General features: G+C 46.9%; 1 protein-coding gene across 8 annotated transcripts in view; it reads right to left on the bottom strand.

Annotated features, from left to right (window-relative positions):
- Positions 1-2284: 2284 nt before the first annotated feature.
- The window catches only part of col12a1b (collagen, type XII, alpha 1b), a 74126-nt gene continuing 52842 nt past the window's right edge, over positions 2285-23568 (bottom strand). For 5 of the 8 annotated variants that reach the window (XM_077018049.1, XM_077018051.1, XM_077018056.1 and 2 more), the window contains 26 exons: positions 23193-23309; positions 22308-22460; positions 22142-22216; positions 20436-20575; positions 19752-19875; positions 19080-19223; positions 18362-18526; positions 18238-18276; positions 18005-18143; positions 17516-17658; positions 16934-17043; positions 13437-13595; positions 13070-13147; positions 11761-11847; positions 11188-11241; positions 10684-10779; positions 10157-10210; positions 8697-8750; positions 8540-8593; positions 8136-8207; positions 7516-7551; positions 7340-7406; positions 6963-7139; positions 5260-5337; positions 4564-4734; positions 2285-3264 (listed from right to left, as the gene is read on the bottom strand). In XM_077018049.1, the coding sequence (XP_076874164.1) occupies positions 3140-3264; positions 4564-4734; positions 5260-5337; positions 6963-7139; positions 7340-7406; positions 7516-7551; positions 8136-8207; positions 8540-8593; positions 8697-8750; positions 10157-10210; positions 10684-10779; positions 11188-11241; positions 11761-11847; positions 13070-13147; positions 13437-13595; positions 16934-17043; positions 17516-17658; positions 18005-18143; positions 18238-18276; positions 18362-18526; positions 19080-19223; positions 19752-19875; positions 20436-20575; positions 22142-22216; positions 22308-22460; positions 23193-23309 (2711 nt within the window). In that variant the 3' untranslated portion in view covers positions 2285-3139. Of the gene's footprint in view, positions 4332-4563; positions 4735-5259; positions 5338-6962; positions 7140-7339; positions 7407-7515; positions 7552-8135; positions 8208-8539; positions 8594-8696; positions 8751-10156; positions 10211-10683; positions 10780-11187; positions 11242-11760; positions 11848-13069; positions 13148-13436; positions 13596-16933; positions 17044-17515; positions 17659-18004; positions 18144-18237; positions 18277-18361; positions 18527-19079; positions 19224-19751; positions 19876-20435; positions 20576-22141; positions 22217-22307; positions 22461-23192; positions 23310-23568 lie in introns of all 8 variants that reach the window. The other 3 variants (XM_077018053.1, XM_077018055.1, XM_077018054.1) reach the window with 3 other exon arrangements.

The following is a 23568-nucleotide window of genomic DNA, read 5'->3' as shown; positions in this document are numbered from 1 at the left end:
AACCATTTTTATACATTTCCTCCTGAGTTATTATATCCCATAGCAGGATAAGTGTTCATCTATAAAAGATGTCTGTCACTTTGTGACATGAGAGACCCCATCAGAACCTGGTTATGATTCGTGTGTCATTAATCCTCTGAAAGGTTATATGTAATATCCGTCTGTCACAGTGTTGACAGAACACTAGTAACGTCAGGACCATGCAGAGGGCATTTTACAAATCAAACAATAACAAGCTTGTTTCCATCAGATTTTGTCTTCTACATTTTCAGAGTTTCTAGTCAGTTTATGCCATTGACCAGGATATGTTTAGTCTGTGGTCATAGCCAAAGCCACTATGGCTACACCATGGCAGCTAAGCAACATCATGATTAGATGACCGTGGCAAAATGTAGCTCATTTGTCTGTGGTGAGATATGGAAAAAATATAGCGACATCCAGATCTTTGGGTATGAGGAAGGTTTCTGTAAAATTATGACCTTCAGATGTTTTTCGTGTGTGTTGTATTGATTGACATCATTTGTCTAATTTGTTAAAAAATAACCAGACATCGTACCTAATCCGATTTCAACTTCAGTGATTTCCTAATGCTATGTGATTTTTCATATCCACACAATATGAAAGGTGTTCGCACTTCTGCACTGACGTCGGCCCAGTGTGAGACCCAGGGCCCGTGTGAAAGAGGGTTGTTCCCTCGCTCTCTCGGTGTTGCACAGAGGTGTGTGGTGCGCTCACACTGACCGCTGTTCCGGTCAGCAGGAGGAGCCCGGTAGCTGCGGACAGACGCACGGTGCGACTGATTAGCACTGCGGCGAGGACGCGGAGCGACTCCCGAGGAACACCTCCTGTTGTGCAAGCGGCCGTCCGAGCCAGACCCTCCTTGACTTCTCTACTCTTTCCATGAGGTAACACTTGGCAAGGGACGTGCTATGAGTTTATAGTTCTGCTGAGAGTCTAAAAAGAGGGGAGAGAAAAATTCTTATATTGTGCTTTGTTGGGGTATTATAAGCAGTGGTCCTCAAGTGTCAAAAACTCACGTTACTTGTCCTGGTTTGTCTCAAGTCTTGCGTCAGCTGCTCCATTGTTAGAAACTCTGATTGCAAGTGTTAAACAATGTGTTTTCCTATATAGTCTGAATGTAAACGTAGGATTTTCATAGTATCACTTCATTATAGAGTATGTTCTCATAGTGTCAGAATTTTTATCTAGATGTATAGTATGTGTAAAGGTATTTGATTTTAGTCCTGTATCGGGGTTTATGCCTGGTGGTTTACATAGTTTTATTTGCTTAGGCGGTTTACGATAATGTGTTTCCTGTTTACCAAAGTGCTGCTAATTGCTAACAAGCTCTTTAGATGCACCGTTTTCTGGACACTGAACAGGACAGCCAGGCTGTGTTTGATGAGCATTCATCCTGCAGCTCTGTTCAGTTGCACGTTTTAGCATGAAAGTCACACTGTGTTCTGAGGAAGAGGCAGGCCTGGCCTTCGGCCTTCAAAGGAGGAAGAGGAGGAGAGGTGGTCCACCGTCGCTCCCCCACACTCCTACGCTTGTGTGACAGACCCCAGGGAAGCACCAGGTCTAAATACCTGCCCTTAAATTACTGAGAGAGTTACGTCAGCAGTACCCTTACATTCTCCGCCGTCTGGTGTCTGGAACCAAGCTGTGGTATGATTCAACTTTATTTGCAATAAATCTGTTCAAACATTTCTTAATCGTTTGAACATCTCATGAGATGCACTGCAAGCATACGGGAATACCTTTACCACAGTACTGACCAATCAGAGATGAGGAATTACTTTACCACAGCCAGTACTGACCAATCAGAGATGAGGAATTACACTGGATCACTGAACCATTTAAACAGTATTGGTGAATGTTTCACTGAACCATTTAACCTATATTGGTGAATGTATCATTGAACCATTTAAACAGGATTGGTGAATGTATCATTGAACCATTTAAACAGGATTGGTGAATGTATAATTGAACCATTTAAACAGGATTGGTGAATGTTTCACTGAACCATTTAAACTACATTGGTGAATGTATCATTGAACCATTTAAACAGGATTGGTGAATGTTTCACTGAACCATTTAAACAGTATTAGTGAATGTATCACTGAACCATTTAAACAGTATTCATGCCATTAACAGTATGAATGCCATTTCTCATTAAATAGAGATTTTATTATATACATTTGTCTGTTGTAAGCATGGAGATACAGAATATAATGAATGAAACATGCTTTTTAATACTAATTCAAACATAACTGACGCCATGTTATATTTTCAGTAGTTTTATTGAAAAATGCCTCCTCTTTTTCAGAAATAAATAAGAAAACAAGGCTGTGGAATTCACAATGTGCAGTTATGAACATGAAACAACACTACATCCATAGTCTTGCACACAAATGCCAACTGCGTTTGATACTGGAAAAAAAACAACAAACAACAAATGACAACAACTATATTCTGATTAAAAAATGGAAAACAAACAAACTTACTAAATATACACCACAGACATGCAATTCCACCTTTGGTAAAATCAGCTGTGAGTTGATATTAGAAAACTGATAAATATTTGGTTTAAAATAATGCAGTGGACGCCGCACGTTACCATATTGCGGATGATGTTGAAATGCAACTGAAGCCATGTGGGTAGATATGAATGAATGAAAGACAGTAGGTGTGTGAGACACTCTGTGGTCCACCATGGAGCTGGCAGGAAGCAGAAACGACTGCGATTTATGGAAGCAAGCGTGTAAGTCACCAGGAACAACGGTGTTCAGCTCTGCCTTCAGCATACGTGACACATTATTAATGACATTATTAATTCAAATCTGCAGAGAATTTGAAGCTAATCATTTACAAGCGCAGAATGGAGAGAGAGAGAGAGAGAGAGAGAGAGAGAGAGAGAGACCTGGTGAGACTGTGGACTGGGTCACAAAGACCTGGTGAGAATTTGGGTCACGCTCCCCACATAATTCACACTTGAAGGTGCTCAAAACAAAAGAAAAGAAAACAAAGACAGTACCTCTGTTATATCAAGTGTTCGTAGACCTTCTTAGAGGAAATGTGGAAATAACTTTAATGATTAAAGGGGCGGGGCATAACTTTTCATTTAAACATAATATATTCATAACATTTTCCTTTTGAACTGTCTTCGGGATAGTGATCTCTTGCGGCGTTCGCTGAAGGAGATCTCAAAGTCTTCTTCGGGTATTGGGTAAACATGGGGTTCTGGCTCACGGGGTTCTGGTTCTGCTTGGAAATATCGTTGTATCCAGTTGAGCAGGGAAACAACATCACACTTACAATCAAGTCAGTGAGCACTGCAGGTTACGTTTGTTAGTGGTGTAATGCCACAGCTACATCACAGGACAATAGTCAATATTCAGTTTAACTGTGAAAGTGGGAATGTTCAAGAATCAAGTAAGTCTACAACCAGCCTGCATGCTAGTTTGGGAGAGATAAGTGTGTCCTTATAAAACAGTTCAGGTACAGCTAGTGCCAGAATTGAAAATATAAATTTCAGTTGCAGAAGTGATGAGAAGAGGAGGATAATTCTCCTCTTGACCAAAAGACGTGTCTGTGGTACTGTGTACATAGTGTGTGTGTGTGTGTGTGTATATATGCATATATATATTTTTATATTTCTTTTTTTTTTTACTAAACAAACCTCCAGGGTCACATGAACAAAAAGGCACGTGTTTCAAATGGGCCCTGAGCAAAGTGTAAAGGTCCATGACAAGAGGGCACACTGTGTAAAAGAGGCATTCATGTTGGCATTCAAGAAACAGCAGAATACAAGGCACAAGCTCACTATCGGTGTTAAAAACTAATTTTAGTGGATTTGGCTTCATTTACAAGGCACAATTAGTTTATTTACAGATTGTTTCAAAAATCCCTAGGAGTTAAATGAAAGGCCTTCTGGGCTACAAATCCTCGTGGTTAGTAAGTGGTGGTGCCGGTGGTGGTGTTGGTGGTGCGGCTGGTGCTGCTGCCGGTGTTGTTTGGGTTTTTGGGCCATGCTCCTCCACCCGCCTGTTTGCCGTTTGACTTCAAGATGCACAAAGACCACTACGCTGCTGCCATCACTGGTTGCTTTGGCGCTTTAAGCTGCTGTGAATTGGTGTTAGTACCAGTCCATGATTAGTTACTGTTGTTGTTTCTGTACTTTCGTTTTTTATATATATATATACTGCTTTCAATAGTGTTCATTAATCATTTCCTTGGTGGTTATCCTCATAGAACTGAAATACATGTGAGAGAGAGCACACAGCTCACAGTCAGGACTGAGAAAGCAGCACTTTACAACGTTTAGGAACCTGAAACAGGTCAGAGAGGGCATACGGTTTCACTCAGATCACGGAGGGGCATCAGGCTCTGGTAAACCTGAAGGTCATTGTCTATGTTAAAAACACCATGCTTAAAAACGTTCTGTTCTGCTGCTGTAGGGCTGGTGTTCATGCGCTAGGGTCAATCATGCACTCATGTTATTGACAGCGTCTTCGTTGTTGAGATCATGCAGCGTGCTCCTGTATGGGGGGGTGTGCGTACCTCTGTATCCCTGTCCGTTATACGGGATTCCCACGCACTGAGAGGAGTCGCAGTAACCCGGTGGGCCGGGGGGTCCCCGGGGCCCCGAAACACCGTTGCGACCCGGCGGGCCGCGGGACCCAGGAGAGCCAGATGGGCCTGGAGGACCTGCTCGGGATTCACCTGGTTGACCTGGAGGATTGAAGCAGAAGCAGAAATCAGAGACCTCAACGTTTTCTTGACAGGACGTTTAAATCTACTGCAGGGTTTGGCCAGGGCTCACAGCAGCCGGGCGAATCCGCACAGAGGGGGAGATGATTAAACCTCACACAGGGAGGGGGTGGGTGCCAGCTGCTGCTTTAGTTATTTATTTACAATGATATAACAGTGGACGTGCTCTCAAGGTAACACCTCGGGAAGATGAAACACATGTGGGTGTGTTTGAAGACAGCGGCAGGCCCACAGGTAGAGGAGAAGGCCCAGCTAGTGACCTGACGCCCTCACTGTCTGTCAGTTTGAATAAAACAATGAACGAGTCGAAATGGTTAAGACTTGTGGGAACTGTGCTGACAGCTTTTTGAAGTGATGCACGCAAATCAGGCACGTGTCTGTGTGTGTGTGTGTGTGTGTTAAAGAGAGAGAGAGAGAGAGAGAGAGAGAGAGAGAGAGAGAGAGAGAGAGAGAATGGCCATGTGTGTGTCAGAAAGAAAATCATACCAGCTGGTCCAGGCATTCCTCTCTGTCCTCGCTGTCCAATCCCAGGACTTCCTCTCTCACCCTTCTCTCCAGATGGCCCTGAATGAACACACACACACACACACACACACACACACACACACACACACACACACACACACACACACACACACGTGCATGCCCATTAATGTTAAATATACTGTATATGGCAGCCTGAGAACACAGTTGGACAGGCACCAAAATGAGCCCCAAAAATAACCGTGTGCCAAGCAGCGCTGATGAGAAGCTGAAGGACAGATGGGGAGGTGAGATGTTAAAGGAACACAGCGCCTCCAGGACGGGTCAAAGGTCACGGCAGGCGAGCCAGGCCTTGTTGCTCCTGCGGCTGCGTGAGAGGCTGCGTCTCCTCCCAGCTGCACTGAAGCACCAGCATTTAGGGCAGCCGCATGGCCTGGGGGGCAGTCAGAGCTCTCGCGTGAGCCTGCAGCCAGGTACGTCACGTGTGCCTGCAGCTCTTAAAGGTGCCGGTTCAAAACAGGATCGGTTTCATTAGCCGAACGCCATACCGATAAAACCGCATGTCCGGATGAAACCGTGTATTACTGAACTGCATCTATTACATGATGACTATGTTCAGATCTGAGATTTAGTTTTTACGTTTAGTTTCGCATTTGTTCAGCAACAATGAGAAGGTAGTGAACCCACAATGAGCAGACCCTCCACAAAGTCGCGATGTTGCGATTTGCAACTTCAACGCAACTTCAAGCAAACCCCGCAAATTCAGGGCGGTGTTGCAACTTCAGCCAATCACCGCAACTTTCCCGCAAATTTGACCAATCACTGATGTCGTATTGATGTGACGTCGACAAACTCCCGCCTTACTTCCGTATATACGTTCAAGAGGAGCAGACTGAAAGCAGCATGAGCGACGAAAATAACGGCAAAAAGATCGGGAAAAGCAGTATCCCAGTACACTACATGAAAGCGGGGATAAACTGTCCAGATCCGACCCGCGAATTGATTATCTATGGCCCCCTGGATGATATTTAATTACTATTAGAACCGGCCCGCAGGCCACAGCCGCCCGATGGTGTTTTGCACGCAACACTACATTCCCCACAATGAGAGTGGCGAGGGTCTGAGATAAAGTTTATAAGTTTAAACTTTAAACTGAGATAAAGTTTATTTATCTCTGATCCATATCTATGAGTTACTAGTTCGCTCTGGCGCCAACCACTGGCGATCGATGTCGATATAATACTTAATTTGTGTCCATTTTACAGGCCGCCCGGTAACAACTTACGTTCGCTAACCCCGCCCCCCCCCGTCAACAATTAATGTTCGCCACCCCCTCCAGGTTCAAATCTCACTTCAAGCGATCTTGAAAAGTTGGCAACCCTGAATAAATAGGTAAATAGATAATTAAAATGGACTACTAAATAGAGGAAACCATACAACATTTACTCCCTATTGTAATGTACTCACAAAAAAGCAAAAACACACCGCAACTTCCATCGCAATTTTTTTGAAAAACACCCGCAACATCAAACATTTTAGCCCGCAACAATCACAAAAAAGGCCCGCGAAATCCTGGTGGGACTGAATGAGCCACACGTATGGTGCCTGAGGGGAACCACCTGCAGTGAAGACAGATGGAGACGTTGGTGATGTCCAACATGAGTGGGGGGCACGTAGAGGCGTTTGCTAACAGGACTGGACCTCACCTCTCTCTCCCTGCAGGCCAGGTAAGCCCGGGTTGCCTGGGAAGCCGTTGCGTCCGATTCGCCCGGGTTCTCCGCGGGGTCCTGACGGTCCAGGGGGTCCAGGGGGTCCAGCCGGGCCTGGGTTATTACTGCGGACTTCACTGGGTGCCATTATTTCAGTGAACCGGCTCATCTGACCTGCAGAGATCACGGCAGCACAGCGGAGTGGGGAGAGAGATCAGGGTTACGAGATTATGAAATTATGAAATAGTCTGTTTTGTTTGTTTTTGTTTTTATTGGGAAATGTTGACACATCCCAGTGGCCTGCTGTAAACAACCGTGTGTGTTCAGGTCTTTGTGTAAGAGGCACAATCGGCGGAGACGTAAGCGGGTCTTACTGTTGACGATCTGTTCGCAGACCTGTCTGGCGATGGAGCGCATCATGCCCTGAGAGGCCAGGTCTCCCTGAGAGAGAGAGAGAGAGTCAGCGCCACACCCCCCAAATGTCTCTCGCCCAGTTGGAGCTGTATGACACCATTTTAACATCTATGGCAACATGTAAGTTGTCACTCACGCGTTCGCCCTTGTCTCCCTTCATGCCTGCAGGTCCCTGCGCAAACGAAGAGCATATGGCGTTATACACACACACACACACACACACACACACACACACACACACACACACACACACACACACACACACACACACACACGACCCCACATCTAAGACTGCAAAGCCACAAATGATGCTCAACCTTAACATGCCCCCACCTCCTTCCCAAACCCCAGCACATTCTGTCTTCTCCCTAACGATATTTATGTCTATGACTGTGCCACTAATTTCGTTAAGAAAACGTCCATTGTGTTAAGAAAAGCTGGAAGAACTCAGGGGGCTTTTGTTTGGATCTTGGTGAGCGGGTCTTGAATGCAAGAGTTAGTTCTGCTGTCTGTCACTGAGTGAAAAAGGAAAGACGTCTTCACACCACTGTTTCTTACACAGATATCTGACAACATAATGCTAAGCTGTTCTGGAATGTGACTGATCTGATCAAGGCATGCTACAGTGCTTTACATTAAGATATGTTTTGCCAGTAAAAGATAATATCCAGTTAAGTAAGCACTTGTATTAATAACATACAGAGAGATTTATATTTTAAAGACAATATTAAAAACCTTGTTAGAGTATATACTCACAGGAATACCATTACCACCTGGATTACCAGGTTTTCCTGTTGGTCCTGATAATCCTGGAGATCCAGGAGGTCCCTATACACACACACACACACACACACACACACACACACACACACACACACACACACACACGCGCACGCACAAACACACACACACACACACACACACACACACACACACACACACACACACGCACGCACAAACACACACACACACATACACACATACACACATACACACACACACACACACACACAAATATATTAGTGCAATATACAGTTAGTCTGTTCAATTAAGGGAAAATCATAGAGGTCAGACCTTCTCAATGTAGATTCAAAATCACACTGTAAAAAACTCAATTTAAAAAAATTTTCACTCTACAGTCCAGATCTGTCTGCACACACCATGGGTCCTTGTGGGCCTCTGGGTCCAGACGGTCCCTCCTTCCCCGGGGGTCCCTGCGTCCAGAACACCAAATCAAATCCAGATTTCCTTACCATGCAACAATCTGCTGATGCATGCTAACACACTGTTCTCAGATCAGCAGCAGGACACACTCACCCTCACACCAGCAATTCCCATCGGACCAACGGCACCAGCTGGTCCGGGTGGACCCTGCAAGCGAGAAGAACATACTGACTGCACCCATCGTTGACCAAGCAACTCAAACCGGTTTGCTACACTAGCGTTTTCCTTCCGTGTTAAAAAAGCAGTAAATCTTTATTCCTGATCCTTTAAGAGCCCTCTGCACCTCACTCAGTGTCCCTCTCTCTTCCTCTTCCCCTCATCAATCCCTTCTTCCTTTGATGCTTTGGCATTACAGGGAACATAATATATTCCAGATCCATTTTAATGGCCATTATAAACCTGGACTTCAAACCGCAGGTCATTAAATGCCTGTAGCTGCAGCATCTGCTCCAACGTGCTCACCTGCAGACCAATGTTCTGCCATCCTCTCGTCTGTGAACGGATAGCAGTTCGGTTATCACCAGCTGTTCCTTCTCCTGCCGTGATATTCGGACCGCTATACGCCTGAAGTGGGGACTCTCTTTTACTCCTCCTCTTTTACTCTTTCTTTTGATCGATTCACTTCATTAGTGTCCGCACCGTTCCTGATTATTGTCACCCTGAATCCATCGTGGTTGTTCCCCCCTTACCAGCTTATGGCCTTTTATTTGAGGAAGTGTTTCATTTAGGCCTGCAAACCACGCCACTAGTCCACTGGCATCTGCTCTGCCGCGCAATCACGATTCCCTTAACGACATCCTCAAGAAACCATCAAGGCCTGCACAATGTCTTTATTCCCAATCAACCCATGACTCCCACTTTAATGGAGTTCTGCACAGGTCTGCACGTGGTGTGAGACCACAGTGACTCTGTCCCACTGGTGTCGCACCGCTGTGTTGTGTTGAAGGTCCTCCATCACGTTCGCTCACACGGCGTAGCCGATGCCCAAGGCCTCAAGCCTGGAATCCAACCACAGTGGTCGTCTGTGTAATCCAGCCAGGAGTTGACACATAATTCTGAAACTGCTGGTGCCAAATCTTACAAAATATCTACTCATCTGAGGACATGCGAGTAGACATCAACAGCACTCATTCAGGCGCTAGTCCCCATTACGTTTTAAATCAAACCCGTTCATCAAAATAACTGTAGGAAATGGACAAACTAGAATATTTAATACTGGGCTCAACCAATCTGTGTTTCAGCTCAGATTAAAATCTTTTGGTTTCATCCAGGCCTGCTGCTAGCTGCTGTCTCCTGCCCCCCCCCCCCCCCCCCCCTCCCACACACACACACACACACACACACACACACACACACTGCTGTCTCCTGCCTGGCCTCCTCTCGGCAAGGACACGTTCCCCGCACTGCCATGTGGACGACGTCCAGGGTAGTAGCGCTGCTCAATAAACCCCCCCCCCCCCCCCCCCCCCACACACACACACACACACACACACACACACACACACACTCCGCTCCAGGACACACAGAGCTGCTGGAGCCAGAGTTTCACTCACTTTCTGCCCAGGTAGTCCAGCATCGCCGGGGTCCCCTTTCGGTCCTGGGCGACCCTGTGTAAAAACCAAAGTGAAAAGCAAATTTAAAAAAAGATTGTGCAAAAACGTAATAAGAAACGAGACTCAGGGAAAACGAACGAATCTAAGTGCACGGGGGGGGGGGGGGGGGTGTTCGTTGTGAGGGAAGCTTCATGCTTCGTTCTGTCTGACTAAAAAAGGACAGAGGAATGAAGACCGGAGCTGGGAGCCGAAGGGAGCGACTGCAGTTAGATTTATGCATTTGCAGCGGGATCGGGAGCTTTTAAAGGGTCTACGATAACGAAGGCAAGGAGACATGGAGGAATGCAGCACGGTGAACCTGCTACCATAACCGCTACGCAACTACAGCTTTTGGGAATACAAATGGTGGAAATAATCCCTGTTTACCTCGCGTACGCACGTGGAGATTTACAACCAGCTACTGGGAGCAGGGATGTTCGGTACAGTGGGGGTGGGGGTACGAGGTGGGGGGTCGGGGGAGAACTTACAGCCTCTCCTGGTATGGAGCGCCCACTGGGGCCCTGTGGTCCGGGAAGACCCATCGGACCAGGTGGTCCCAGGTCCCCACGAGGTCCAATGGGACCCTGTAACAACACACATGTTCTCACGCATGAGAAAAGTGTTAAACGTCATAATAATCCTGGTTATGAAAAACACACCTGCATATCTAAACACAGAGGAAGACTGAAGTGTGCAGATATTACATTCCCACTGCCTAATAGACCACTAACCTTATACATGGAAAAAGTAAATAAACAAATAACAGCAAATCTCTCCGCATTTATGAGTCTGTCTGACTCCTGCCTCTGGAAGAGCTTTTGTCTTGATATTATATCTACTCTTGAGACTACGCTAGGATATGTTTTCCAAGGAGCAATAAAAGGCATTCTGTAAGTCGCTCTGTATGAGAGCGTCTGCCAAAGCTGTAAATGTAAATGTAATGTAAAATGAGGGAACGTGTGGAGAGGAAGGCGGACGGACGTGCTACTTACAGCGGGGCCAGATTCTCCTCTTTCACCCCGAGGGCCCTTGCTACCAGGTGCACCCTACAAGAGGAACGCATGTGAAGAGGTTACACAGGGAACTCCCCAGGTAACGGCTCACACAGCCAACCGTTACCAGTCTACATGTTTTATTTATGAACTACCCATGAATGCTGACACTGCCATAAATGTTGAGGCGTGTGTACGAGCATCCTTTGGCAAAATGACTCTCGAGTGACTGCATGTAATGACAAGATGTTCCACACATGTAGTTTGTCTCAGCTAGTTGGCAATACCAAAGCAATTTAAAGAGTCATTATCATTAAATCTTTATTCTGCAGACCTTCGAAATGGTTTGTGTCACGTTCACGAGTGTTAATGGGCCGAGTGAAAGTAAAATGACTTCCACAGGACCGGTTCCAGAGACCATGGCAACAGTGTATGTTGCATGTTTTACAGGGCCTGTAGGGATTATTCACAAGCCTCTATGGTGTGTAGATTGCGTAGTGTTAAAAATCGGCCCGTGTGCTGCAGTCAAGGCTGATCCTGAATTCTTTCCTAGCCGCTGCAGACGACTCTTACCACGGGCCCCTGGGTTCCTGGAGGCCCCATGCTGTCCGAGGTACATGTGCAGGCGTTGGGAAGAGCTGGACATTTGGATTCGTCTCTCTGGAGAAGGAAGAGGGAGCGAGTGATGAAGTGAACCACTGGTCTGGACGACAGGAAAGCTTGTGGCCATCGGTTGCTTTCACACAATGAAGATCCAGTTATTAAGGGCAGCGTAGCTTCCTGGACTGCAGGCTCGAGTCCATTAAAAGTACATTGCCCTTATCTTATGGTGCTGATAACGCCAAAGTCGCGGGTTCGATCCTGTACGGGCCAGGAAAATCCACATTTTCCTAAATTTCCCCCCTGTGGGACAATAAAGGCTGTTTCTATCTGCTGACCTGAGAACAACTCTACGTCTTCACCATGTGTGATGGGGAATTGTGAGCAACTGGTCCTGAATCAGCTATAAAGACCCAACATCCCCCACACACCGTCAATTATTGCCGACTGTGGTCACGATGAGGAATGTAAAGACAGAGAAAGCAGTAAATTAGTGACACACTGGCGTTGTCTATGAGCTACAGCTGCACCATTTTAGCACATTTCTTGTCCTTTAACTGTCAGGAACCTCTAATCACATCCAACAGCTACATAACTTCATGCGCCTTCAAACGCAACAGTCTGCAATTACGAAACCCAAAAAGAGTGCACCAGCTGTCCTCGTGACACCCACAGACGCACACGCTGAATGGAGACCTCTGCTTTCTTCGTGCTGGAAACATGGCCTGCATCAAAGCAACTTTCCATTTTGTAGGACGCTAAACCTTCTGGTAGATGCCACGCCAACACGTGCGCTCAACGTCACTAAGCTGCACCGAGTTGCAAAGCGCCACAACAAAGACGGAGAGGAAAACACGAGCAAAACATCTTTAAAGTGCCAGTGTTAATGACTCCTTCAAGAGAGGGGAGGGGGAGGGGAGAAACGGTGACTCAAAGGTCCGACTACAGAACAACAGATGTTCCTGCCATCGGCTCCAGGCTCTGACACATGTACCGTTCATGTCAGCGTTTCCTGCGGGAGAGAATTGGTTTGGTTGCGCACATGACTACCATGTCAGCTCAGACACTCCAGGTGACAAAGCAAAGGTTAAAAATGCATGACTAATAGTACGTTAACCACATCAGATCATCACACACACACACACACACACACACACACACACACACACACACACACATAGAGCACGGGAGTGTGAGGAAGACCACCCAGAGTGACGTGACATGGACGCCAAGGCTTTGAGATGTTTAGGATGCAGTTGGTCTTCTTTGAGGTGTCTCCTACCATTGAGGGGAGGTCACAGCACCGGTCACGGCTGGTCCAGCCCAGGCTGCAGATGATGTCAAACATCTGGATCTGGAACTGCACAGAAATGAAAGCAAAAGATGAAGTTGTTAAATGTGTCTTTGATGGAAGCTTGGCTTTTCAAGATTTAAAAAAGAAAGAAATACAGACAGTATAAAAGAAACATAAATGACAAAGACGTCACAGTAGGAAACACTAGGAGTGAGCCTTTAGATCTACAAGCCTAATAATAATTAATGGCTGATATCTTAATAAAAGTGAAAAAAGCTAATTTACGTGACAGATCATTTCAGCCAGGCCAGAATGCATAAACATGTCCAGTACTGTCCGGCAGTGTTGAACTCACTGTTGCCGATTCTCCTTTGGACCCAATGGACTTGGACATCTTGCCCAGGACTTGGTAGCCGTCGGTGGACGTGTTGCCCGCTTCTTTAATCTCCTTCTCCGCCACCTCCTGGCAGTCCACGTTCAGCTTGACGCTCTTGGGCGAGACCAGGATGTGGAGCTGGACACAAAACATCACATTCTGAAATGTTGGATTATGTTGGAATGTTTAAGAGGAATCTCTAGTGTACAGCCTCGGTGTCTGCTGTCTTGTTATCCAAATTCTGCGCTAATCTGTATGTGATCTAGGCTTGGCAGGCTTTCTACGGGTTCTTCTAAAGTCAAGGGTTCTTATTATTTGACCCTTTGGACAGCAGGTCAAACACTGACCTGAAGTTCACCGAGAAATGTTCTATGGCAGAAGACATTGTAGAGCTGGGGATGAAATTCTGTGCTGTGAGTGTAAATGGTCCCATTACGGATCGGTGCCATTAAGGTCTTGCATGAGCGGTAGTCCTCCGCTTAACGTCCCTGCAAATGGACGCTGAGTTTACACGACCACTGTTTGGATGATCCAGCGTGGCGATGTCTGTGGATCCCAGACGGTCTGCAGCCCAGAGTGTGTTGTGCTCTCCCGTCATTCATAATGGAGAGCGAGTAAGGAGACCCAGCACTAAAAAAAGACCGAAAAAAAGAACCCCACAACCATCTCTGCCAGGCAGCCGGGCCGGGCGTCTGTGGAGAACGTTCTCCAACACAGTCACGGGTCTCCTGCTACGGGCCCACCTCAGGCTGACGTGACAAAGGCTGAATGGGTTTCGAGTGGAGGATGACATCATTGGGGACACGGTTCCAAATGTGCGCTGGAGCAGATCGTCACAAGGATCGCGCTCGGCGGAGCAAAGTCCTTCATCTTCTGCGTCTAATTGTGCAGCCTGTTTGGGCATTGCATGTAAGCGATGTCATCACTATAACGACATGCTGTTTACATTTGTCCTTTAATAAATGTAGCATATGTGAGAGGCTCCTTTCACCTTGTGTCAGAAATACAACTCAACCTCCTGTCAGGTTTACTTTGTTCCAGTGGCACAACACGTCCATTACAGACATACAGACATGTGGTACATCGTCTGACACCTGGCCACTGGGCATCCTGGCATATAATCTGTCCTAGCATTAATCTGTCCTAATTCATCTGGCTCTGACACTCTCCACATTCTTCTGTAGAATCAGTGTGTCAATAGCCAATAAGTCAAAGTGATATCATACACACAATATAGTAATTAGAAACAGGAGGGGGAGGTTATGTCATTGTCTGTTTCCATGAGAAAACAGTTGAGACATTAATGGCTTCCCCATACCATGCAATTAAGAGGTTTTAATGGTAGATTAGTCACTGTGGTTTTTACCGAATATCTTTTATGGTGGTCAGTTTATTGAATCATTCCAAATTCACCCTGAACTGATATCGATTATGAAAATATGTGACTTCTGTCCCACTCTTGTACCACACGATTTTGACAGTTTCTTTGGATATCTGTTCCAGTCGTATTCAAGCTTCCTGTTGACATCTCCCACAGGGACCCAGAGTGAGGGTTCTTGTGGCTGTACCAGGGGGACACAACATATAAATCACGACTACACTTTAACATCTGCCCCCACCGCTCTGAACCTTTTAAAGTTCATAGCCCACAAGTTCCAGCACTATAGCAGAGAAGGCTACCACAGGGAGCTTTAAAACAAGTCCAGAACATTAATCAAAAGAGGGAGTGAATGCACAGGCCTAAATCATATTTGTTTACCCAGCATGCATTGGCAGGGCACAGAACGACTTCATAATGATCCACAAGAAGCGAAAGTGAGTTGGCTGTCATGCGCTCAAGAGTTTTTATATGCACTAAACAAAACAAAACAAAACAAACCGATCCAAATGATGGATGGTTGTTCTCCAGAGAGGGACGACCTGGAGCATGAGGGGCAGGTTTGCCGTGTGAACTCGCTGTGTCTCCGCTCTGGTTCGCGTCATCGTGAGCTACCGCTCGTGCTGGGCGAGTCGCTGGAGCTGAACGTCTTGCGCTACGGGAGGTCCCGGGATTCAGGACGCACGCCGCAGTTTAGGGGCGGGGCTTTGGTGACACGCCTTGGCAGAGAGCGTGGTCCATGTCCACGCGTATGGTGAGGTAAACCGCCGACACTGAGCTAGCGCACCCGTTGACTAACCACAGGCATTCTCCCAGCAGGGAGGCTGCTACCTTATACAGCCTGAAACACAGCCAGGATGTAGTCCAGACAGCCATGGGGATGTGTGGAGTCAGAGCAATGGGTAAGGAGAGGGAGAGAGAGAGAGAGAGAGAGGGGGAGAGGGGGAGAGAGAGACAAGCACTTCTCCCCCCTTCTTTGCCTGGTATTTTGGTGGTTTTCTGATGGTGGTTTTCCCAATACTTTTCAGCCCGGTCGCCAGTAACTAGCTTTGTCGTGTTTTAATGGCCTCACCAAACATGCTTATAGATTCTTGTGAAAGTATGATGCCTCACTTTTCCTCATCCTTGTTTCTTGTAGATGCTCTTGCTTGACCTTCCCTGGTCTTCTCTGTTTAGCCTATTCTGAAGCAGGACCTACAGACCTTCCCTGGTCTTCTCTGTTTAGCCTATTCTGAAGCAGGACCTACAGACCTTCCCTGGTCTTCTCTGTTTAGCCTATTCTGAAGCAGGACCTACAGACCTTCCCTGGTCTTCTCTGTTTAGCCTATTCTGAAGCAGGACCTACAGACCTTCCCTGGTCTTCTCTGTTTAGCCTATTCTGAAGCAGGACCTACAGACCTTCCCTAGTCTTCTCTGTTTAGCCTATTCTGAAGCAGGACCTACAGACCTTCATTGTCCATAACCAGCATCAACGCTGAGCCGTCCCAGCACCTACCAGCTATACACACCATCCTGTGGTCTGAGAAACTTACAGGGAAAGAAACTTCTTCACTGCAGGATACAAACGCTCCATAAAGCATTTCGCTTCATGCAGTTCTTTTTATACCATGTACTAACAAACAAAACAAAGCTTTTACTAATTGGAAAATTGCTAAATAAATATCATTCCTATGAGTCTAATTTCTGAATCATTGTCCCATCAACCAAACTGTCCCCCAAACCAGTTCAACAGCAAATCCAAAAAGGGTTCTGCCACATATAATGAATGTCACGCTAACAACACCAGGCTTTCCTTTTGTTCTTAACCCTGATCAATGGGACGAGGGAGTGACCCCAGGACCTCAGAAGAGCTCGCTGGAGTTTCACATCACATACATCAGACCCGGCAGCTTCCACAGACAGCGCCGCTGGCCAGAAATCTGAAATCATACTTGTTGGAATGTTGTTCTGAAACAGCTGAAAAGGATTCCAAACATCTGTGCATCACCAGGTGATGGAACACAGGTAGGTCCATGTGGAAAATGCTTGAAGGATGTACCACGCCCTGTAAGTCCTTACAAGGCTCCGTACAGAGGGTGAAAAAACCAGCCATGTTTACCTTGTGGAAACTGCCATGGAAGATTCTCTTCACTTGATGATTGTCAAACGTCACCCGCTGGGTCTCCCCACGAGTGTCTTTGTTGTAAAATGCTACAGTCTGACTGGAGGCTGCAAAAGAGATCACGATGGAGATTACATCATATCACCCTTCAACATATTAGTCTTAGTGTCACGCAAAGCTTCCCAAGCCAGAAGTGTACAGCCCCGAGTCCATATCACTTCATGAAGCCATGAAAGAAGACTCTTAGAAGACCAGGAGGTGAAAGGGAGGGGGAACGCAGGGTGTGCCCGACCTGAGAGAGACAGGGGCAGAACTGGGGCAGTGCGGAGACAAATATGAGACAGAGCAGAGGCAAAGTGGAGACACAGCAGTGGCAGAGCACAGCTTGAAGCCTTTGGCTTGTTAGGTACTACTGAATGTGACGTGAGGACAGCCAACTGAATGAGGGAGAAAAACAATTCGAGGAATAAAGATAAAGGCACACATCTGGTGGGCATCTTCTCCTTTTAATGGCCTCCAGCCTCCGAAGCAGCACACTACACTACACCCACGCGGTCTGGGGTGGCGAGTTGGACTTACGGTCCAGGGTGACGCCGATCTCGGGTTTGTGGTTCTTATCCGACACTTGCCAGATATCAAAGGCCTGTTGGGGCGAGTCGGGAAGCAGCCTGATCATCAGGATGATGGTGTACGCTGCAGGCAGGCCGTCAGGATGGATGTCTCTGTTGAAGTCAAAAGGGTTAGTTTTGTGGTAAACCCTTCTACAACAACAACAATAATAGCAAATTGTATCTAATTTACATAGCAAAACTCATCCAATAGATCACAACCAGATCACGAAACCAACTGATTATATATTTCTGTAATGGCTGCAGTCTATGTGCAGTTCCTTCAAGCCTCATCCGCTGCCCAAATCTAAGACCATTATACAATAATAAGAATAACTGCACAGTTAGTTTGGGACACAAAACTCAGCCTTGGCTAAAAACGCAGCTAAAAACACAGACCACTAAAAACCCGATCACTCAGTCATAAGACAGAGAGGCGGAAGGGGCTCAGCACACTCACACGGAGGGCTGACTAAGGAATGCGTCCTTGTGGAGTCGGTACCCTGAGTAGCTGTTGAAGGAGCCCGGCTCCAGGGAGACACCCTTTGTGGCGGCATACGTCTTCTCTGTCAGATTAAAGGCCTCAAGCATTCTGAAACCTGGGACGAAAAGCACGTTGTTAGACAGATATGTCAGGAAAAAAAAGCCTGCGTGGATAAGGCTCGAGTTACATGGACCTTTGAATGTGCCTACCGGGTGACGTGAAGCTGTTCACGTAGATGAGAGGGCAAGCTGTGAAGAGACAGATGTCAAAGCCCAGATTCACAACACCAAGCTGGTGAGCTGCAGGAGCTCGGCTTCCCTGCGGCACACTTACAGGAGGAGGCCGTCTCACAGATGAAGGTCACCAGGTTCTCCTGGATTGTAGCAAAGGCGTCAAAGTCGTCCACGATGAAGATGTGTCGCTCGCTGGGCTTACTCCCGATGTTCTGGAGTTCGGCGTAGTCTACGTCGGCCACGCCCACCACAAACACGCTGTAACCTGAAACGGTTAGCAACATAACTCAATTCCGGTGGCTTATTACGCAACTGATTTTGAACTATATACAGTGTCAAATTTACCATAATGTAATTACCAGTTTTTAACACCACTATACTAGAATGTCTACCGTATCATATAGTGCACCACCTCCCTAATAGTGGGGAAATTTCAAAGGTAGCCTTGTTGAGTCTGGGTGAGAAGCCCTGGCTAAACGTGAGCCACTAAACGGGAGCCAGAGTCTGGGTGAGAAGCCCTGGTTAAACGTGAGCCACTAAACGTGAGCCGGAGTCTGGGTGAGAAGCCCTGGTGAAACGTGAGCCACTAAACGTGAGCCACTAAACATGAGCCGGAGTCTGGGTGTCTGGGTGAGAAGCCCTGGTTAAACGTGAGCCACTAAACGTGAGCCGGAGTCTGGGTAAGAAGCCCTGGTTAAACGTGAGCCACTAAACGTGAGCCGGAGTCTGGGTGTCTGGGTGAGAAGCCCTGGTTAAACGTGAGCCACTAAACGTGAGCCGGAGTCTGGGTAAGAAGCCCTGGTTAAACGTGAGCGTACCAGCGTGCTGCAGCTTGGCCGCGTTTTTCAGCACGTCGTCCTGAGATCGTCCGTCGGTAACTGCCACCACAACCTTGGGAACGTTCCTCCTCATTCCACCGTCAGAAGCAAACACCTTCTCGTACACGTGCTTCAAAGCAACGCCTGGGGCCCAAACACACAGAGAAACATCGTTTGTACCTAGCAAACAGACTTTACCAAGAAAACAAAGTGTTGCGTTTCAAGCATTGTGGTGAGGGTGGTACAATTATGCATTAGGACATCGGTGTGGAGTGTGGGCAGGACAGGTGGTGCAGGTGGGAACAGGTGTGTTGGGAGGTGCTACACAGGAGTGTTGGGAGGTTCTGCACAGGTGTGTTGGGAGGTTCTGCACAGGTGTGTTGGGAGGTTCTGCACAGGTGTGTTGGGAGGTGCTACACAGGTGTGTTGGGAGGTGCTACACAGGTGTGTTGGGAGGTGCTGCACAGGTGTGTTGGGAGGTTCTGCACAGGTGTGTTGGGAGGTGCTACACAGGTGTGTTGGGAGGTGCTACACAGGTGTGTTGGGAGGTGCTACACAGGTGTGTTGGGAGGTTCTACACAGGTGTGTTGGGAGGTGCTACACAGGTGTGTTGGGAGGTTCTACACAGGTGTGTTGGGAGGTGCTACACAGGAGTGTTGGGAGGTTCTGCACCTGTCTTTGTGTTTCCTCCCTTGTAGCGGACCAGCTGTAGTGCTGCTAGCGCTGTGCCCTTGTCACTGTAAGTATTCAGCTTGAATTCTGTCTGGGCATCATCGCTGTACTGCACGAAAGACACCTGAGTCCACAAACACAAGAGAGGGTCAGAGAGGGTCAGGGAGGGTCAGGGAGGGCCAGGGAGTGTCAGAGAGGGTCAGGGAGGGTCAGGGAGGGTCGGAGAGGGTCAGGGAGGGTCAGTGTTGGTCAGGGAAGGTCAGCGTGGGTCAGGGAGGGCCAGAGGGCCAGGACAGTTTACCTTAACCATAAAGATCCTTAACCAGATTCAAAACACTTTTCAATGTTTTCTCCTGATAATAATCGTAATAGTTAATAGCACTGTTAAAAAATACTAGCATATATGAAATTTTACATAGTTATGCTTGGAAGATGTTTGACACTGAACCATAAATAAACACCTGAAGTCTGACTTAAAATACACATAACTACACAATTTAAATTCTCAAATTTCAATTGCTGAATTACTCTGAGAAGTCCTAATTTGATTCCCATGCCCAATGACTCTATGTGTCATTCATCCAGGTAAAATTTGTGTAGGGAGCAACGTTGGCTCTGAAAATTCTGGTTGAAAAATCTTAGGGCAAAAAAAAGTTCATTAGGACCCAGTGAATACCTGCATACCTGCATTCCTGATGGGCTAATGACGTCAAAGGCTCCCATGATGCTAAAGACAAACTGTAAGACTTTGTGGAAGCTCTCTTCACCGATGCTCCAGGAGCCATCGATGAGAAACGACACGTCTGCCTTGGCACCTTTGCAGACTGGAAGGAAAACAAATGGAGGGAAGATAAACAGATTCAACTCCATGACTCTCCTGCAGGATTCCAGCAGCCCAGGAGAAAGACACGACTCCCAATTAGCCAGTCTACACCGCCAGCAAAAAGGCACGACTCCCAATTAGCCAGTCTACACCGCCAGCAGAAAGACACGACTCCCAATTAGCCAGTCTACACCGCCAGCAGAAAGACCTTTAGAGTTACACAAACTAAAGCACTGACGTAATGAACCTATACATAAGTCCTGCTTTAATTGATCACACTTTCTACTGAAAATAAACAAAACCAGACAAACATTTGGTGAGCAGAAGAGCAAAGAATGAGCTGAATTTAAGGGGTTATCTGTTCAAATGGATGCTGAAAATGTTTTCTGTTTGCCTGCTGCATTTGGGCCTGATTCAGGAGACACTCAGGAGTTACTAAGGAGACACTGAGGAGACACGAGGAGAAGCTCATGAGACACTCTCTGCACAGCACATTCTCTGTGGCCCCTGAGGTGACAGGTCTCCCTGGTCTCGCACAGTCAGCAAACTTAAAGCACAGATATTGCGTGAAGTGGAAACAGCGGTGTTCTCCAGCAGATGGCCACCATGGCCAACCTCTGGCATGGTTTTGATTCACTGAATGTATCTGGACGGAGTCCATCGCATGCGCTGGGGTTTGTCCAGTCTCAGTGAAGAAAAATGAAATCCTGCTTTTATCACCCTGGGGCTACTGGCCAATGTATTAATTTGCTACTAATTCTCAGTATCCAGCAGTTTACCATGGAATATTTGTACATCTGTAGCCAAAGGCTATCTGTAAACACTTTAAACATTTCAGTTCATTTACTGTATAATATTCAACAACTGCATAAGTAGCAGCCACATATCTCGGAGTTGAACAGCTTCCTACGCCGTGATTTAGCCACTTTTTAGTGTCTGAGCATTGTTACCCAATCACAGTGATTGATTCACCGCCTGAGCACAGAGCAATCCATCAGAATACTGCCAGTACATCTGGTCATGTGTTCATATGTCATTTCACCCATGGAATATTTCCATTTCCAGCAGATCGTGCGCACGTGCCGGTACACAGACTGCGTGCACGCCACAGGGATATCCAATCCTGACCCGATCTCATCTACCCTGGAAGTAAGACAAGCCATTCTGACTGCGCTCCAATCAGACATGCAGCAAATCCATATGTCTGCTAAATATGACCTCAGTGGAAACAGGCGGCGTACAGAGAGAGGACTCAAGTTAAAGCCAGCTGAACACGGCAACCATGACAGGCAAACCGGGCCCAACCACACGTACCTATGCAATATACTTATCACAGAAAGAGACGCTAGGGTTTGTTGTCACTTTCCCAACCCCCCTAGCCGTGTTGTATGGTACATTTACCCATGTGTTTCTCATTCACTCTTATCACAGTGGCAGCTGTATAGAGACACGTGTGTAAAATGGACATGAGGCAATACACAATGTATTTCAAATGTGTCCACATATTCCATAATCTAAATGTGTGTACATTTATTATTAGTCAAAAGATGACAGGTGTTGTCTCTACCTGCCCATCCTGCAGGGATGGTGGGTGGAGGGGGTGGAGTTGGTGGCAGGGTGGGCACTGGGGTGGGCTTGACCACTGTAAGAGACACAACCCAACATATAAGCATTCACAGGAACCCAAAACCCACGGCTGCAGGAGGCGGGGTCGGTTCTGTGGCAGGACTTACGCGTGCGCTCTCGGACGCTGACTCCGGGTCCCTCCAGGTTGGGCGTCTGCACGAACACTGTGGCGTTGTACAGCGAGTCGGGACTCAAGCCGTCGAAGCAGTACTGGCTATGCCCTGCTGTGATGGTGATCTCCTGCTGGCCCCGGGCCCCCGCTGCAAGGCCAGATTACACAGTGTAACACCAGCTGGATCAAGCCATGGCACAGATTGGCGCCCATTTTAAAATACAGTGGATTTATCTAAAGTCTAAGACATTAAACCCTGACCCTGGTTAAATACCCTAATCTCATAATTTATTTAGGGAAACACCATATAATATCAAGCTACTGCTGATTAAACCTTAGACCTTATCCATTCTTTATTAAGTCAACGACTTGGTGGTGAAATGATTTCCTCTTTCTTGCGGTCACCTTGGCACATTCTGCTGTGTCTCAGTGGAATTGCTAGCACATTGTTTACTTCTAGGGATCTTGGCCAAAGAGACTCTGGCTGTCGGGCTAATAACTACCATGAACCATAGATACTCCAACATCCCGTCTTTACAGCCATCCTTAATCTATGTGTGAATATGAACCAGATGCATAAAAAACAAGTGGTGAAACGGTTTGGGCTGTATCAATTAAAAAGTCAGTGGCCGTTTGCATTCTATGTTATATGTCCTGCCTGGAGAGTAAACTAAGAAAAACGCTAACGATAAACAGGCAGTCTAGACATGGGCAGAGACACTGACGAACTCTAATTCCAACAGACAGACGACTGAACACAAGGCAAGGGTGCCTGTTTGGGTTTCTAAGGCAACACAAACAAAAACAACTTTAACTATTTACACAAACAAGAGGTAAATGAAACGATGTGAAAGTGATCAGAATGTGCGGCATGACTCACGGTCCAGAGGGTTGAGTTTGATCCTGTAGGAGGTGGCTGCTCGGTGCGGAGCCCACTTGATACAGAACTTGTCGTAACCGACATTGTATGTTTCCAGGCTGGTGACATTGAGGTACACTGCAAATGCAAAGGGTGTAGAGGACAGTCAGAGTGAGTGTCATCGTCCAACCAGTGAGGAAGAGGATGTACTTCCATGTGGTCATGGGAAGGTGTCCACCGCTGCCTCAAAATGACCTCATAACTTAAAAAAAGGACCTCGCAACCTACTGAGAAGATTATTGTTGTGGCCCATTCCGGGGTGGGTTTCCCGAAACGTTCGCAGCGCTAAGTACTTCTTAACCGCGTACGTTTCATACGAGGTTACGAAGTACTTAGC

This window comes from Brachyhypopomus gauderio, chromosome 9 (assembly GCF_052324685.1).
Source record: "Brachyhypopomus gauderio isolate BG-103 chromosome 9, BGAUD_0.2, whole genome shotgun sequence".
NCBI classification, from domain to species: Eukaryota; Metazoa; Chordata; class Actinopteri; order Gymnotiformes; family Hypopomidae; genus Brachyhypopomus; species Brachyhypopomus gauderio.
Note: the sequence above shows the minus strand (reverse complement) of the source record. Positions and strands in the feature narration are given on the sequence as shown.